The sequence below is a fragment of the Panthera onca genome, chromosome C1 (assembly GCF_046562875.1).
Source record: "Panthera onca isolate mPanOnc1 chromosome C1, mPanOnc1 haplotype 2, whole genome shotgun sequence".
NCBI lineage: Eukaryota > Metazoa > Chordata > Mammalia > Carnivora > Felidae > Panthera > Panthera onca.
In genome coordinates, this window is record NC_138346.1 from 118,766,097 (window position 1) to 118,782,630 (window position 16,534).

Here is a 16,534-nt window from a genome sequence, read left to right on the forward strand (position 1 = left end):
TGAGCTTTATAGGGTGTCATAGGCTGTTGCTTTCCTAAATGTCACGGACATAAAACAAACTTTGTGGAAGCCCCGAGTTCTCATGAGTACTGATTCTGCGACCAGGCCCGGCAGCACAGGGACGGGGGAGGAATTGTCCGGATCCTGGAATAATCACGGGGCAGCACAGCCTCGCTCTGGGCTTCTGTGTCCTACTTGTTTACAGACTTGTCATCCGTTCTGCAGATTGGGCCAGCGAGTTGCTCTGTTGACAGCCAAAGGCACTCATGGAAAGACTTAAACAACCAAGTGTGACAGCACACGTGGGGTCACTCCGTCTACCATGAAAGTAGGACCCGTGTCTGCCTCAGGTGTGAGTCTTTGGATGGATCTATTTGTTACTGGAGGTGGTGGGGAGGATGGTGTTTGAGGGTTTTGTGGTTGCTGCTGTCTGTGTTGTTGAACTCTTTCTAGGAAATCATTGTGGAGCGATAGCTTTGTGTTCGTTCCTGGAAGGACATGACTAAGGACACTTGCCGAGGAATAGTTGCGGATCTGGGTGCCACATTTGTGGAAGGACTTCTACGCTTTGCAGTTAAAAAGATGCTCCCTTAAAGGAAACCAACTTTATTCATACCTTTGGGTCAATGTTAGAGAGCAATATGTTGAAATTGGTCTGCAGCCCACTTGCATCAGAATCACCTGGGTTTGATGTAAGAAATGCAGATTCTGGGGCCTCACACCAACTACATCTCTTGGGGTTAGAGCCCAGGTGGTAGCTTCTGTGACCTCCATTGCTGACTCTAAGGCTTTCCCAACCTAAGAACCACTCTCTTTTAGTTTTAGATTGGGGATTCTTACACAATGATCAAAGAAGCCCAAACTTTTTCCTTTACTCTGAAGACTTCAAACACTAGACTGTGACCTTCTTAGGGAGAGTGTGACTTTGATCCTCTCGCACACTCAGCCTAGAGATGGTGCCCAGATCGGAAATAAAGCAGCTGAAGAAAAATGTTTGATTTCTTTATACACGTTTTACTTTCATAGCCACCGAAAAGACTGTGTTTCATTTCCTCTAATAGACTCTGTCCACCAGTTATGTTGCCCAAAACATATCGCTATCGCAACAGATAGAAATATCTATGGTACATTTATACACACAGACACGCATTCTAAAGCACTGCGAAGACACAGACGAGGCTTTCACACAACTGGGGGCCTCTCAGGTGCCACTTAAGTATGATCACTGGGTTATCTTACAGAGGACTCTCCATGGGCTTGGTCTGGCCACGAGTCCCAGGTCCCCAGAGAGGACTTAGTTAAAAGGGGCAAGCGTAACTAGGCCGCGGTCATCACCACACTTTGGAGGCCATAAATGGAAATAGGAGGCGCCAGGCTAAGTGGGACATTGCACGTGGGAAGCCACCACTTTCGCCACGTGGATTCAAAGCACTCGGGTGCTGCAGTGTAGATGGACGCCCAGCCCATGCTGGCCGGGCTGAGTTGGCCCCGAGCAAGCGTACATCTGGGAGTAGTGCCGGCTGAGCCCCACTGTCCCTCAGGGCACCGCTGTCACTCGTGTGCTTTAGAACTGCTGAGGAGCTCCCGTGTGGGGACCATGCGTCCCATCTGTAGGGAGCAGGATCCTGTTTCCCCTGGGTGACCACGTGAGGACGGGCAGTGAAGCGAGAAGTGGCCGTTTCGAGTTCCCAGGCCAGTGTGGCATTTAGAAGCAGGGTCACAAGGCCCCGTACAAACCGTGCCTGTTCTGCTCAGGGCTAGGCCCAGGCCACCCTGGCTGGTGGTTCTCTTGATGGTGCTCCTTAACCGCAGGACAGGCTCTCTACCTTCCGCCCTCCTGCACTGGGCCACGCGTCTGGCTCCTCCTGCACCCTCCAACAGGTGTGCAGGAGTGGGGCCCAGGTCTCATCAGCAGGTGGGAGTTGCACCACGGCGGGGTGGGCCCATCCTTCTTGCTGCTTGAAGGATCTCTGCAGGCTCCTCTTCTTGCGTGACTCCTGGAAGGCAAGGGTCACAAGACTGGGGTGCCTGGCAGAGCCCTCAGGGACTTCACCTGGAGACAAAAGTGCAACAGGGTGAGTCCATTGTCAGGCCCTGCTGGTGGCTCCCTGAGCTGCAGTGAGCTCTGGGCGGTGGCAGGGCCATCAGCTCAGTGACAGCCTAGGGAAAGGGCTGCCGTCCTGAGGAACCTCTGGTGCCACCGGGTTAGAGGGAAAGCTTCCCACCACCTCGGGTGGTGATGGCCCTGCTCAGAGCCGCTGCCCGGATCCCACACTCCCTCTTTGGGACCCAGTTCACTCCCCAGTTCACTTGGAGCAAAATGATGGCTTCTGTGACCTCCCAGGAATAGAAGCACCTAGCATGAAACATGCATGTGTAGAAATAGCCTGTTGCAGGATGGATAGCACACGGTGCAGGGAAGTCCCCTGTGAAGTTCATGTCTAGCACTTAATGAGGAGAGGGAGGGGCAAGGCAGCTGGGAGCTTAGAGATCCCCTAAGTCTAGTGCCACCTCCTACAGAAGCAGGGTGGTAGACTCACAGAGACTGAGGGGCCAGCCAAAGCCACAGGGCTGGTTGGTGACAATCCCAGGATTAGAACCCAGCCCTGGGCCCTTTCCATTGTCTCTCGGAAGTGTGGAGGAAACTTCCATACAAGGGGAAGCCAGTGGGTATGTGGGGCTGTTGGGTTACCTTTGCTGGGACAGGAATAAGGCTTTACAGAGGCCATCTTGTAAGTGTTCTTCTAAAGAGGCTCAGGAAAGAAAGGAATTATCAGAGAAAAAAGGAAAGGGAATTAGCCAAAAAAAAAAAAAAAAAAAAAGGAGGGTGACGTCATGGCCCGACCCATTTTCACACTGTGGGATTAGCTTTCTCTCAGGTTATAGTTAGGGAACATTCCTAGGAATAGGCCCAATTGCTTCTGGCAAAGCTTTGAGGTCCAAGTGAAAGGTATAGTTTCTGATTTACAAGCCATTTCCTACACTTCACGTGTTTGGTGGGCGTATTTGCTAGGGAAGGTGTTAGTATTTTAAGTAAACCTACAGAATGTCTGCCATATAGATAAAATGTTTCCCTTCAAGTTCCATTTTTATTTATCATCAAATTCTCTTTTAGGTGGATAGGACCCAATGGTTTTCTTTGGGATGAGATATATCAAAGTCGAATTGCTGTCCTCAGAGGCTCAGGGCTAGGCCCAGGCCACCCTGGCTGGTGGTTCTCTTGATGGTGCTCCTTAACCGCAGGACAGGCTCTCTACCTTCCGCCCTCCTGCACTGGGCCACGCGTCTGGCTCCTCCTGCACCCTCCAACAGGTGTGCAGGAGTGGGGACCAGGTCTCAATCAATTAGATGGTATCTTGGCTTTACTTTTCATGAGGTGGGAAGTGCTCCAGGAAACAGCAGAACGGGCCCCAGCACCCTCTCCCAGAAGCTCATTCAGAGGCGGACTCCCCTCTGACCTTGAGAATCAACTCACTTGCTTTCCTCGGACTCCTGACTTGGCCTACAGGAGGGAAGAAGTGGGGTGAGGAAACAAGAGGGTGACAATGTGACAGGGAACAGAGATGGCAGTGGAGGGGTTGGGAGGGGAGCTAGAAGGACACTTATTGAGGACCTGAGTCCTACAAGTGGATGGGAAATCTCCTGGAAGGTCAGAGCAGGTCAGGGATCACCTGCGGACTCTGAAGACACATGGAGATGGGTGTGGGCTGGGCTCTGTGGCTCTGACTGGTCAGTGTCCCCCTTACCTCCAAATTTGTCCTTGCCTTCTTCAACACGTCATGTGTCCTGGTCACTGAAACAACAAAACAGCCCAACAAGGCAGGGATCACCAGCTGGGCCCATACCTGCCTTGGGTGTGTGTTCTGAAGCGTATCCTTCTGGCCACTCAGCTCAGGGTCTCCTGCTGTCCCCACGTGCCCCTCCCTCCACATCCACAATCACTGGTGGCACGGGAGGTTTGGGGATGTCACATCAGTGTGCCCCCTCCCCAAGTCTGTATGGTCACCGTCTATCCACAGCACAAGTGGGTAGGCTGGAAGTCCCCCCACCCCAAATTCCTCTCCCGTCCCTCGGCTTGGGGGCACTCACACTGGCTGAAGATGAACCGCTCCATGGTCTCCTTCTGCTGGTTGGCGGTCTTCAGACGCTCAGCTGTGCTCTGAAGGAGATTCTCCTGTGCGGACAGTTTGGTTCTCAGTTCCAGAAGTTCCCTTTTCAGGGACTGTCCCTGAGAAAGAGAAACAGGCTGTCAGTGGTCAGAAGGCCTAAGCACCCCATGCTTTGTGGCTCTTGAAAATCGAAATTGGGATTCTATGATCTTCTCAATTATTTCTGGCCTGGGTTCCCTCCCTGAAAGCCTCTAAAACCCTCCAGCGGAGGCTCGCCTAGGGTGGTCTGGAAGCCTCCCTGAAAACCTGGGAGCCCCACACAGAGGAGGCCTCCAGTCCTGTTGCTGAAGAGAACCTGACTCTGGGCAGTGCCAAAAGTCCTGGTGGTTAAACAAGAAAGAACCCACGTTTGGTGCTGACGTCATGTCTGGTACCCTGGCATCACAAATACGACTTGCTAGTTGGGAATGTGACACCCAGAGAGAGAGGGCTGGCCTGAGACAGTGTGAGATTTTGTAGATATTTGTGCCAACTTCAAGATGGCAAAACACCCCCATCCTTGGTGCTGGCATACTTAGGTCTCCTAAGGTGTCAGTGACATTAATCTGGCTTCAGAATCCCGGGGTGGGGGGCAGATGGAGAAACCTTCCTGTCCAAGGTCCCAGCAAGCAGAGCCCAGGCCTCGGGTCTGAGGGCACCTGGCGGAGGTGGGGGGAGGGCTGACTCTCTGGGGTCTGGCCCAGGGATGCAGAGGTAAGCTGTGTGTTGGGATGCGGTGGGTGGCTTCTAGAGGCTGGTCCTCTCATGGTGATATTCTGTGGGGTGGCACAGGGACACGAGTGTTGACGCTTTCACATGCCCCTAAACTCTCAGCTCAGCCAAGTTTAGAAAGTGAAAGAAAGCGAACACTCATGGGCCACCAGGGCTCTGCTGTGCGCCCTCTCCACAGCCTCCTCTTCTGTCTTCACAGGGGGAGGAAGGAGAAGGGATGTCGTCAGAGCTGTACTGCACGCAGCCAGCACAGATGACAGATCTCCCTCGGGGACACTCCTCTGAGGAGCCTCTGTCCCAACTCAGCGTCTGGCTCCTGACCTTCAGGACCTGCGGGACGGAGGAGAGGGGTGACATCTGGGGCAGAAGCAGGGAAGGATGTGCCACTCACCGAGTTGCCAGCCGGTGCAGGGCTGGGGGGGCTTGGCAGGGCTGCTCGCCAGAACATGGTGAGGAGGGAGGCCGACTCCTCCAGTGTGTGCTGCAGGGCCTGTGCGCTGCTCCCGAGTTCATGGATGCCTTTGCTGCCTGGCACCTGGGAGAGTGGGTGAGATGGGCGCGGACATCAATGGGGCCGAGCGATCACTCTCTCCCATCCCTCCCCACCCCAGCACTCAGGGCTCAGGCTTCCTTTGTGAGTGAGGCACAGACATGGCCTGCTTGACCCTGTGAAACCCTTTTCTAACCTGGAAGCCCAGGGTCTCCACCTCAGCAGTGACCTCCAACTTGCAAGGATCATCAGATTCCAGCTTCCCTCATACTCTCTGTAAGCTTCTAGTCCTGATCCGAGCTCTCAAGTCTAAGGTCCTTGATTTTTGCACTGGCACCACTGGGCAAAACCCTAAATCACACTTTCCGCTTCAACTGGGAAGCAATTGTAGCTCCAAGGACTGAGGTGCCGGTCCCTTTACCTGGAACACCATCTTCTATCCCCCAGAGGATCTGTGTTCCCCCTAGTGGTTCCTCTAGGACCATGTGACTTTCCTTGCCTGGCACAGTGGCCCCTTCTGTGTTCATGCCCTCACAACACAGAGGACGGCTTCTGACACTGAGCCCAGACCCGCTATTGTACTTATTTACACGGATGTGTGGCTCCCTCTCTGGGGCGGAGCCTCCTGTGGACCGGGCTGCCCCCCATGTCCCTGCATCTCCCGTGACTCGGACAGCACAGGAGCTGGTGCCTGTTCCCCAAACCAGGAGGCACTGTGAGAAGGCTCCTGCCTGCTTCCCTCCCCTGCTCAGTCTGCACGGAGAAATCCCATGGCTGCCCGGCTTCTCGCCCCTTCCACAACATGCGGCCCATCTGGATGCAAATCTGGAATTTCCAGCCATCTGATTAAATGATTTTACTCTGCCCATGGATGGCCATGTGCCAGCGTGACTGGACCCAAGCGACCAAAGGGTGCTCAGGACAGCACCCCACGTATGCCAACACCCAGCGAGTACTCTACAGATGAGGATGGTAATGTTGCACAGGCATTTCTGTGGTTCTGAGAGGAAACATTGGTCAGCAGAGTTTATAGCAAAAATAGGGGATGGAGAAGAAAGGCTTGGCTGGGTGTAAGTAGATGTGTCCTCAGCTGTGGGGCATGTACAGCATGGGAGAAGGGGCGAAGATCAGAAGGAGGAGCACCTAAGACCTACAACGTGATTACCTCTGTGCCCTGAGCTTCAAGGCCAGGGAAGGCGCAGGCTGATCTCACAAATGCTGCTATCTTTTTGACCAGCAGTGTGCCCTCCCCAATCTGCTGTCTTAGGGCACTATAGTCATCAATGTGGCCAATTACGTGGCGGCCATGCTTATTGGCAAAGGAACCATCAGTAGCTTCACCCTCTAGCTTGGGGGGGTTCTTCATTACTGGAGAAGCGTCCAAACCCAGCTCTGAAAAACAAAACCACAACAACATAGAATCCACAGTGAGGAGCATATCCTCAGGCCACTTCCCTCCAGAAGAGCCATCAAATAGTGTGAAAGAGGCCAGAACAGGAAAGGCACTCTGGGAAAGTACAAGCAAGGTGTGAAGTCCATAGATTTCTGGGCTCTGTATTTTTATAATCTTTCTTACATTATCTCATAATGATAAAACTGCCATGGGGCCAATTTTATCCTCATTGACAAATGAATATTCAGGAAAAATATGATTTTAATAAAAAAGATTTTAATTTCTGGTTAAAAAGACATATAAAAAACGTTTAAGCTGGACACAGAAAGCACTTTCAAGAGAGGAGGGATCACAGTGCAATGAGGCACAACAGAGCAATAGGAAAACCACAGGGGGAAGAATTATGACAAGAAAGGTGGCCACAGGGGCACCTGGGTGGCTCAGTTGATTAAGTGTCTGACTTCGCTTAGGTCATGGTCTCACAGTTTGTGAGTTCAAGCCCCTCGTCAGGCTCTGTGCTGACAGCTTGGAGCCTGGAGCCTACTTCAGATTCTGTGTCTCCCTCTCTCTCTGCCCCTCACCTGCTCATACTCTGTCTCTGTCTCTCTCTCTCAAAAATAAACATTAAAAAATTAAAAAAAAAAAAAAAAAAAAAAAAAAAAAAAAGGTGGCCACAGAAGGTGCAATGAGTAGGGCTAAAGACCTTGGGACCCAGGGAGAAAAATCTCTGTAATCAGATAATGTGTCCATTAGCAACCAAAGGTTACTTGCATTAATAAAATTTTCCATCATCAGTCACTGAATCCTTCAGCTGCCATATTTACCATTTGTCCTATTGAAGATGGCAGTCTCCGAGCCAGGAGCAGCAGGAGAAGAGCTAGGGAACACAAGAGCTGGAGAATTCATGCCAACATCTCGGACTGGAGGGGAAGCAACTGGATCTAGGGTGTGAAGACAAGAACAGTTCTCAGGGACCCTGGAATGCACCGCTCAACAAGCACACACACAGCCTGGTCTTCGCCAGCGGAGATCTAAGGCAGCGAGGCTCGCTGCTTACACAATCATCACCCACAGATCATGATCGTAAGTAATAGCAAACAAATCCCTTAGTTTGGAACAAGAACGTGTTCTTTTCATGGAAGCGTGTTCCATGAGAAGCAACTTCTGGTTTGAAAAGTTCTTAGGTACATTTTTCTAACCTGTGTTTTACATATAACTTTGCATGAGTGTCTAATAACAATGTCTTGTAACTACACATAACTAGGCATATGTGTGTATATATATACATATATATACATATATATACATATATATATGTATATATATATGTAGCATATGTGTTAAAAAATACTGAATCAAAGAATGAATGGAGTTGTGGGTGATTAAACTCAGCATTCCAATCCCCATTCTGATGCATCAGTGCTGGGAACAGTGTAGTAGGATGAGAAGAGGAGAGACAGAAGTCATGATGGGTTAGAGATGCCCTCCCAGAGACCAGGCAACAATCCTGCGGTGGAGGAACTGGAAGATATCACAGAGAAGACAGGCACAATCCTGCTCAGGCTTAGAGCCTGCTCTCCAGCTCAGGCCTCTGTGGTGGGTGAGGAGCAGGAGCAGTGGCTGAGCCAGTGGCACTGCATCCAGGCTGGTGTTGTGGGGACACAGTGAGAGGGGAAAGCCCAGTAGGAGGGCAGAGGGGGAGATATAACTGAACACTACAAGCATCGTGACAGCCTGACTGGAGCCAGACAGCCACCTACTGTAGCCGAGCTGTTTCTATGGGCCATGCACAATGCTTGTGGTCGACATAACACTTTAACAGCCGCCACACGTGATCTTGGAAGCATCACCTTCATTTGACAGATGAGGTCATTGTCTAATCAATGAAAATCTAGCAGGACCAGGGTGGGGGGCAGGGGAATGAGGATTAACATGCCCCAGGAAGAGCAGGCATGAAAGTTTGAAAACTCAGCTTTAGATAATCCTGAGCAGAAATGGCTCCTATAAGAATACAATTGAAAATACACCATGGAGGGGAGAGGAGATGATGAATTAAGTGTTGTGTCACAAGGAAAGAAAGAAGAGGAAGATAAAATAATGTGTTCAGATGGAGAGGGGCAGTATTAACACTCATATTGAAGCTGGGGGAAGAGAGATGTATGAAGGGCATTGAGAAGAGGGAGACAGCTGGTGAGATGTATCTGGTAGGGCAGACATGGCGGACACGAGAGGCGGATGACAACCACTTTCCCACAGCCAGGACTGCCTCAGGGACAGGAACGTTTTCCACACCCTGAATTCCTCTAGAACTAGGGAATGGGAAACCAGGCTAGGGATCTGGGAAGGCCAACGATACCAAGATGGAGTATATGTAGTGAGGAGGAAGGACAGAGGCTGGAAATCAAAACATCTGGTCTGAATCCTACGTCGGCCTCCGTTCCTGCCAACCTTAGTGTGCCAGTTAATGTCTCAATGCCGGAGTTTCCCCGCATGAAATACAGAGAGTAAGGCCGCCCCTACCTCGGATGAAATTATTTGAAAAATTGTTCGAAAACTCACGGTAAATTTTAAAGCACTCCACAGATACAAGGAATCGATGTCATCTCATCTGTTGACTGATTCTTACTCCGCCAGGCACTTGTAAGTTATTTCATTTAATGCTCCAAATGATCATACAATTTATATATGACCATCATCCTCATCCTGAAGATGAGGAAACTAAGGCTTAAATACCTGGGGACTTGAAACACTTTGCCTAAGGCAAGCAACCTATATGTGGCAAACTTGGGAATCTGAGCCAGGTGTGAGCCTAAATCCCATGCCCTTACCCAAGGCTATAGATCGAAGCACCTCGGATTTCACCCTGACCCTAAGGGGCGTGGAAGAGGTAAGATGGTTCCTTCCACCACAGATATCCTGGCGACCGGCCCCACCAGCTGCCCGCCTCCTGGTCCCCTTTTCCTTCCTACCTTGGAAGAGTGGCTGCTTGTTTCCAGGGTCCTCCTGGTTGGCAGAGGGACTGAGGCGGGCTGTGCTCCCCCCGCCATCCAGCTGGTGTTCCAGCTGCAGCCGTAGACAGTTATTCACCTGGATGCTCTGCTCCAGCTGCCCTCGCAAAGCTCGGATCTCTGCCACCAGGTGGCTCAGGTCACTGTTCATAGGGACCTGGTGACAGGCATCCCAGGTGGAAGCTGAGAGAAGAGAGAGGAGGGGTCTGGTGGCACCGATCCAAGCATTTGCAAGCGTTTGTCAGAACGCTACTCTGGGACGTTCCTTTCTGCTCAGGGTCCCAGGCAACACATCTGTGAGGGAGCTGCCACTCTTCCTCTGTGGGGCCTGGCACACACTGAGATACCACGCACTGGGATTTCCCCAAGGCTCATGTGGCCCGTGCCCCATGTACATCTACAGAGCCTCTGATGGGCAGATGAGGTCAAGCCTGGTTTTTCACCTCGATAGTGACTCTAGCCCTATAGGCCAGAGAGGCAGGGTCTTCCAAGATAGGGCGTCAACACTGGACTAGAGATTCAGTCACAATTCACTGAACTGTTTGGCTTCTCCATGTGTTTTTCAACCTCCGTTTACCACGCATAGTCTGTTTCTTCATACTGGGGATGAAGAGAGCTGAGAAATATTCTATAACACCACAATCTCTTATCTGAAACTTTGAATCCAAATATATTTCAAAAAGTAGAATTCGTTTTGGTGTTTAGGAAGGCAGTAGGATTCATATACCATATATCATATAGCACACGCACCCAGTTGCATGGGTCATGGGCCTTAGTCAAACACATTCCTATTTCTGCGATGAGCTAGGTGAATATTCTCACTGAGTGGGATAAGTAAAGGCTAGGAATACCCTTTTGGTCAGTTCAGACATTTCATGACCAAATGAGTAAATGAGAAAGAGTTCAATTCACAGCCCTCATTGGATTGCAGAATTAAGGATAAGAACTTATGGGGCCTTAGTAGTAGTGGCTTTGAAATGACTCCTAAAACACCCACAAAAAGGGAAAAAGGCATGAAACTGGATGGGGTCAGGATGAAGTGGTTTCCAGATACTAACTCTGAAGTTCCATGAAGCTCCTTCCTGTCTTTCTTTCCCTAAAACCTAATTCTCACAAAGTTTTGCTTCTTTTTAAAAAATGTCATCCATCTATCCATTCCTCTTTATCTTCCCCACAGCACCTTAGATCAGACTCTCATCAGTTATGTGCCCAGACAATCCCTGCACCCATTCAGTAGGTTTCCCTGATTCTACTATCTCCCGACTCCAGTGTGTCCCACCAGTCCTACCATCTAAGAGTTCTGTTCCCATCCAGTACCTACCTATTTTGCTTGCCTCATTTTCCATCACCTGCTACGTAGGATGTAAACTTCCACTCTACCCTGTAGGTCTTCTATGTACCGGCAGCTCTAGCATCAACTGACCTGACTTCTCACACTCCCTGATACAAAGCTCTCCATAGGCAGGTTGGACCCGATGCTCCCATGGGTGCACACAAGCTATTCTCTCAGCCTGCAGTGCCCCTGATATGTCTACAAGTGCTGGTTCACCTTCTCATCAACAAATTAGGAAATCCAATCAGGTTTGATGAAAATTCAGATTTGGTTGAATGTTGAAAATTTCATATTGCTTAAGAAATTTTTTAAACAGGAAAAAATTTAGAATTGAAAGGCTTAGAAAGCCAACATTCCATCCAAAGCAAGAGCTGCTTCTATAGGTTTCCTTGACAAATCATCCCTTTCTTGGGAAGCTTATTCCTTCACAAACTAGCAATTCCATCGCTGGAAGCCTCTAGGGGTAAGGAACGCATAATTATGTAAGTCCAAATTCCACTGCCTTTGACCCTTTGACCCTTGTTAAGCCCTCTGAAGGGACACCAAACACATCAGCTCTTTTTCATCTGATAGTTCTTCAAATATTTAAAGCCAGTTTTCATCTCCTTGTGATCTCTTCAGGCCTAAAATTGTTTTGTTTCTTCAACCAGTTTGAGATTTCTGGTCCCTTGGTATGGTGGCCCCTGTCTTCACTGTGCTCCCTGGTTTGTCAATGTCCCTTTTACAAGATGGCACCCCATTATTTATTTATTTATTTATTTATTTATTTATTTATTATATTTTTAATTTTATTTTTTAAAATTTACATCCAAATTAGTTAGCATATAGTGCCACAATGATTTCAGGAGTAGATTCCTTAAGTGCCCCTTACCCATTTATCCCATGCCCCCTCCACAACCCCTCCAGTAACCCTCAGTTTGTTCTCCGTATTTATGAGTCTCTTCTGTTTTGCCCCCCTCCCTGTTTTTATATTATTTTTGTTTCTCTTCCCTTATGTTCATCTGTTTTGTCTCTTAAAGTCCTCATGAGTGAAGTCATATGATTTTTGTCTTTCTCTAATTTCACTTAGCATAATACCCTCCAGTTCCATCCACATAGTTGCACATGGCAAGATTTCGTTCTTTTTGATTGCCGAGTAATACTCCATTGTGTATGTATGTATATATATATACATATATACATATATGTATATATGTATATATATATACACATATATATACCACATCCTCTTTATCCATCCATCGGTGGACATTTGGGCTCTTTCCATACTTTGGCTATTGTTGATAGTGCTGCTATAAACATGGGGGTGCATGTGTCCCTTCGAAACAGCACACCTGTATCCCGTGGATAAATGCCTAGTAGTGCAATTGCTGGGTCGTAGGGTAGTTCTGTTTTTAGTTTTTTGAGGAACCTCCATACTGTTTTCCAGAGTGGCTGGACAAGCTTGCATTCCCAGATGGCACCCCATAATTTAGCACTATTTATGACATGGTGTCTCCATATTGACTCTTATGTACTCCTACAGTACTCTTACAGTACAGTACCACAGTACAATACTGTGGTCTCAGGTTGAGTTGGCTTTTGTTAGCAACCTTGACCTATGAGTTCCTTGTCTAGATGGGTTTCTACCTAACTCCTATCTTCAAGCTCATGAGTGGCTAAAGAGCCAGGCTTCCCCATCCTGAACTTCTACCACTGATATTTTTAATCAATCTCAGGTTCATTTTTTTTTTTAATCTTTTCCAAATTTCATCATATTGACATTAGTCCTCTGTTCCAGCCTGGTTGGATTTATTAACTTGATGTTTAAATTTTTTTTTAAATTTTATTTATTTTTCAGAGAGAGACAGAGCACAAGTGGGGGAGGGGCAGAGAGAGGGAGGCATAGAATTTGAAGCAGTCTCCAGGCTCTGAGCTGTTAGCACAGAGCCTGACGTGGGGCTCGAACTCACAAACCGTGAGATCATGACCTGAGCCGAAGTCAGACGCTTAACCAACTGAGCCACCCAGGCGCCCCTTAACTTGATGTTTAGAATACCCTGTCCCATTTGAAGAGCAACGGGGAAATAGAAAAAGATTCTTAAGCAATAGATTAGTATTTTAGCAGGTGGCAAAATTCCTCAGTAAAACAATTTAAAATTTAAATCCAGGCTTGAAGTTCAGATCCTATTAGTGGTATTTCTATAAATGTTTTTTTGCATCTTTTAATCTTCTCCCTGGGGAATGGGTCAGGGTGGGAGCAGGGTGCCTCCTGTACTGGCTGCATGGGTGGTTAGTATGTATTATTCACGCTATTCAAGACCTCACATGATAGTGCCATCAGGACAGTTCTTTGAATTAAAAAAAAAATCAATATATAATCTGGACTTCGATCAATTTTTCTCTGGCCATCTAGGTGGGTAGAGTTGGACTCTTGTGGCCTACTTTTAAGGATGTCTCTGCTGGATCTTGTTCATGTTACCGACCTCTGGACTTTGTGCATGAGAAATGCCCTCTCTTCTTACTGGGCACCCCGGCCTGGCTGGGAGTTTCTGAGGCAGAACCCTGTAGCTTTCCAGAGCTCTGCAACTGCCAGCGTGAAGACCTCACTGGGGTTCTGAGCAAGGGCAGGAAGCTCGTGGGGTTGGGGGAGTAGACGGACACATACCTTTCAGCCCCTTCTTGGAGTTGCCATAAAGTGCCTCATAGATCTGTAGCTCTGACTGGAGGGACTGAGAGAGCTGCTGTTTCTCTTCGCACTGTTGCTGCAAGAGGGCCAGCTTGTGCTGCAGCCTACAGGGGAGAGACGAGAGGCCCACTGAGCTGCCAGCCAGCCTCTGCATCAGAGTGTTTTAGCCCTAGATATCAACCCCAGTATCATGAAGACCATCACTTCACTTTACAGATGTGGAAACAGAGGCTCTGAGAGGTGAAGTAGCTTTGCTTGAAGTCCCATTGGTGAGGAGCAGACACACAAGCTGGGTATTGTCACTGCCCCCCACTGGTGCTCTTTCCACGGTGACGGGCAGTTATGGGGCCCCCAGCATGATGGCTAGTGCAGATGCTTCCTACATTATGGTGAAACTAATACCCTTCAACTAACTGGAAGGATGACAACATTCTTTCTCCAGGATCTGATATGCTGATGAGCCTTCTAAAACAGGGTTTTACTCTCCCAACTTTGGAGTGAAAAAGGCATTCCCAGAGAAGTCCTTCCCTCTGCTCAGGGTCACCCATAAATCAGGAAGAGCAGAGGGGAAACTGAGGGTTCCAAAAGGCACCAGTGCCTGTCTTGCCAATATCCTTTCTTCTACATTGGAAAATGGGGCCACCTTCTGTATCACTGGGCTCCCTCTTACCTGGAGTCTTTCTCTTGGAGGGAGAGTCGTTCCTCCTGGAAATGCAAGATCTCCTGCTGCTTCTCTTTTAAGTCTTCCAAAAGCTGCTGCCGTTCCCCCTTTTGGTGCTCCAGCTCCACCTCCAGCTCTTGAAGCCGGGACCGAGAGGACAGCAGGGCCTCCCTCAGGCACTCCGTCTCCTGGGAGCGCTCTGTACACCGTGGGGCCAGAGGTCAGCAGGAAGGCGAGCCCAAGTTCATCTATCCCTACACGCAGCACCCAGGCAACAGGGAGGCCAGCGTGTGCCGCAGCTGCCCCGGGAGGCAGAGGGCATCGGCTCACCACATCCACGAACCCTGGGGAATGTGGAGCCCCCGCCCTGCAATGCCCTTGATCTTCTCATTCCATAAGGTCTCCCTTGTTCTTAGACAAAATGCTCCTGTTTCTAACGCTATTTCCTAAGTTCCCATGCCCTCCACACTATAACCCATTCTTGAATTTTGCCTAAGATCAGCATCAAGATTCCTTGTCTATGGTTTTTAGAATCTATTATATTCATCAATTTGAAAATGGGGACATCTGGTCTCTTCTGGGCTTGTGGTATCTCTCTGATCTGCAGGATTTCTCAGGGACTGTTGGCACAGACTCAGCATCAGGCTGCAGGTTCTGTCAGTCCTCTTGGGGGACGTCCCCGGGCCTGGCAGACTATACTTGCTCACATCTTAGCGTCTTCCCCGCTGTGAGGTCTGTGCTAGCCTGTCCCAGCATGTGAAGGTGGCTTGGTAGTTGTGCCTCCTCTCTTATCTGTGAAGTCTTGTTCCTGCCCCATCTATGACCTTTCCCCTCACATCTTCCCGCTCGGAAGAGGCAAATTTAGAAATATCACTTGATGTGTCTTCCCGTTCTACAAGCATTCTTTCATTCTGGGCTTAATCCTTTCCGAAACGATTAGTCTTGTATGGCTATTCAATAAATATTTGCAAATAAACATAATTTGTTATCGATAACATATTGATTTGATCAAGTCAATTAAGACTCAGGTCAGCACCACTTCCCCGCCGAAGTTACAGAGGAAATGACCCCCTTGGATGCCCACTGAATAGTGTTGGGAAAGCTCTGAACAACATTTTGCTGGTGCCTCCAGACACTGAGTCCTGAGGATTACTAACCAGATAGAAACCCTGAGTGTGTGTGTGAGGGGAGGTGGTGAGGAGATAGCATGGCAGATCAGTACCAGGAGGGACACCCAGGGCTGCAGTAAGGTCTGGACAGGTAGAACAGGCCTAACTGGTATCCATTTCATAACTACTGATTGACTATCTGAGTATTTATGGGTTGCACAGAGGTGGTGGAGATCCGAGAGCTCTGTGAGAGCTCTATGTGTCTCTGGAGCCTAGGAGTGTGAGGGCCCACGGCTGGGATCTCTCCGGAAGTAGCCCTTCCTAGACTGAGAATAGCCGTGGGACTTTGGGTTGGTGGATCTGATTAGCAGTGATGTCCACCTTCTTCTCTTGGCTTCTCCAGTTGGTGATTGGTATGGCCAGGGAGGAAAGGGACGCGGGAATGAGCACGGTTGGTGGCTTTTACCACCTACCTCTGGAAACATGACTCAGCTGAGCCTGAAGGCTCCGGTTTTCTTCCTTAAGGACTCTGTTCTCATTGTAGAGCTGAGGTGTGGGTTCCAGGCTGGGACTGTAGAAATTAGAGGTGGATCCTGTCCCGGAAAGTATAAGCAGACAAGTTACACACTTGGGTAACAGATGCGTTCAGAAGTTACCCGTTCTGTATCTCCAGAAATACTGTCCCAACCCAGCAGGAATGCCTGGGGACTCGAGGCCTGGACCCAACGTCTGATGGGCCAAATGCCTGGTTTCGGTGTGCCTCCTTTCAGTCACCACGTGACCTAGCTGCGGTTGTCCAGGAAGCTCTTGCCCCTAAATGGCTGCTGCTGTGCTGTGGGCAGGACAAGGGTGTGTGGAAGGAACGGCCTCCAAGTGACAAGAGCCTGGGAGGAGACTGTGGGGAGAAAGGCCACCGTGCTAAGTGTTTGGGGGCATCCCCCGCTGACTTGGCTCTACCACTGGCAGAGACAAGACACAGAGAGGTCAGCAGG

The 16,534-nt window shown here is 49.3% G+C and overlaps 1 protein-coding gene across 21 annotated transcripts in view; it reads right to left on the bottom strand.

Annotated features, from left to right (window-relative positions):
* Nucleotides 1-1,155: 1,155 nt before the first annotated feature.
* LOC132671191 (myomegalin) overlaps nt 1,156-16,534 on the bottom strand; it is a 216,426-nt gene continuing 201,047 nt past the window's right edge. For 8 of the 21 annotated variants that reach the window (XM_060621698.3, XM_060621711.3, XM_060621702.3 and 5 more), the window contains 12 exons: nt 16,016-16,135; nt 14,443-14,632; nt 13,752-13,876; nt 9,733-9,954; nt 7,588-7,704; nt 6,536-6,762; nt 5,272-5,415; nt 4,090-4,228; nt 3,747-3,793; nt 3,476-3,502; nt 2,693-2,744; nt 1,156-2,053 (listed from right to left, as the gene is read on the bottom strand). In XM_060621698.3, coding sequence (XP_060477681.1) covers nt 1,803-2,053; nt 2,693-2,744; nt 3,476-3,502; nt 3,747-3,793; nt 4,090-4,228; nt 5,272-5,415; nt 6,536-6,762; nt 7,588-7,704; nt 9,733-9,954; nt 13,752-13,876; nt 14,443-14,632; nt 16,016-16,135 — 1,661 coding nt within the window. In that variant the 3' untranslated portion in view covers nt 1,156-1,802. Of the gene's footprint in view, nt 2,054-2,692; nt 2,754-3,475; nt 3,503-3,746; nt 3,794-4,089; nt 4,229-5,271; nt 5,416-6,535; nt 6,763-7,587; nt 7,705-9,732; nt 9,955-13,751; nt 13,877-14,442; nt 14,633-16,015; nt 16,136-16,534 lie in introns of those variants that run through there. The other 13 variants (XM_060621715.2, XM_060621714.2, XM_060621707.2 and 10 more) reach the window with 6 other exon arrangements.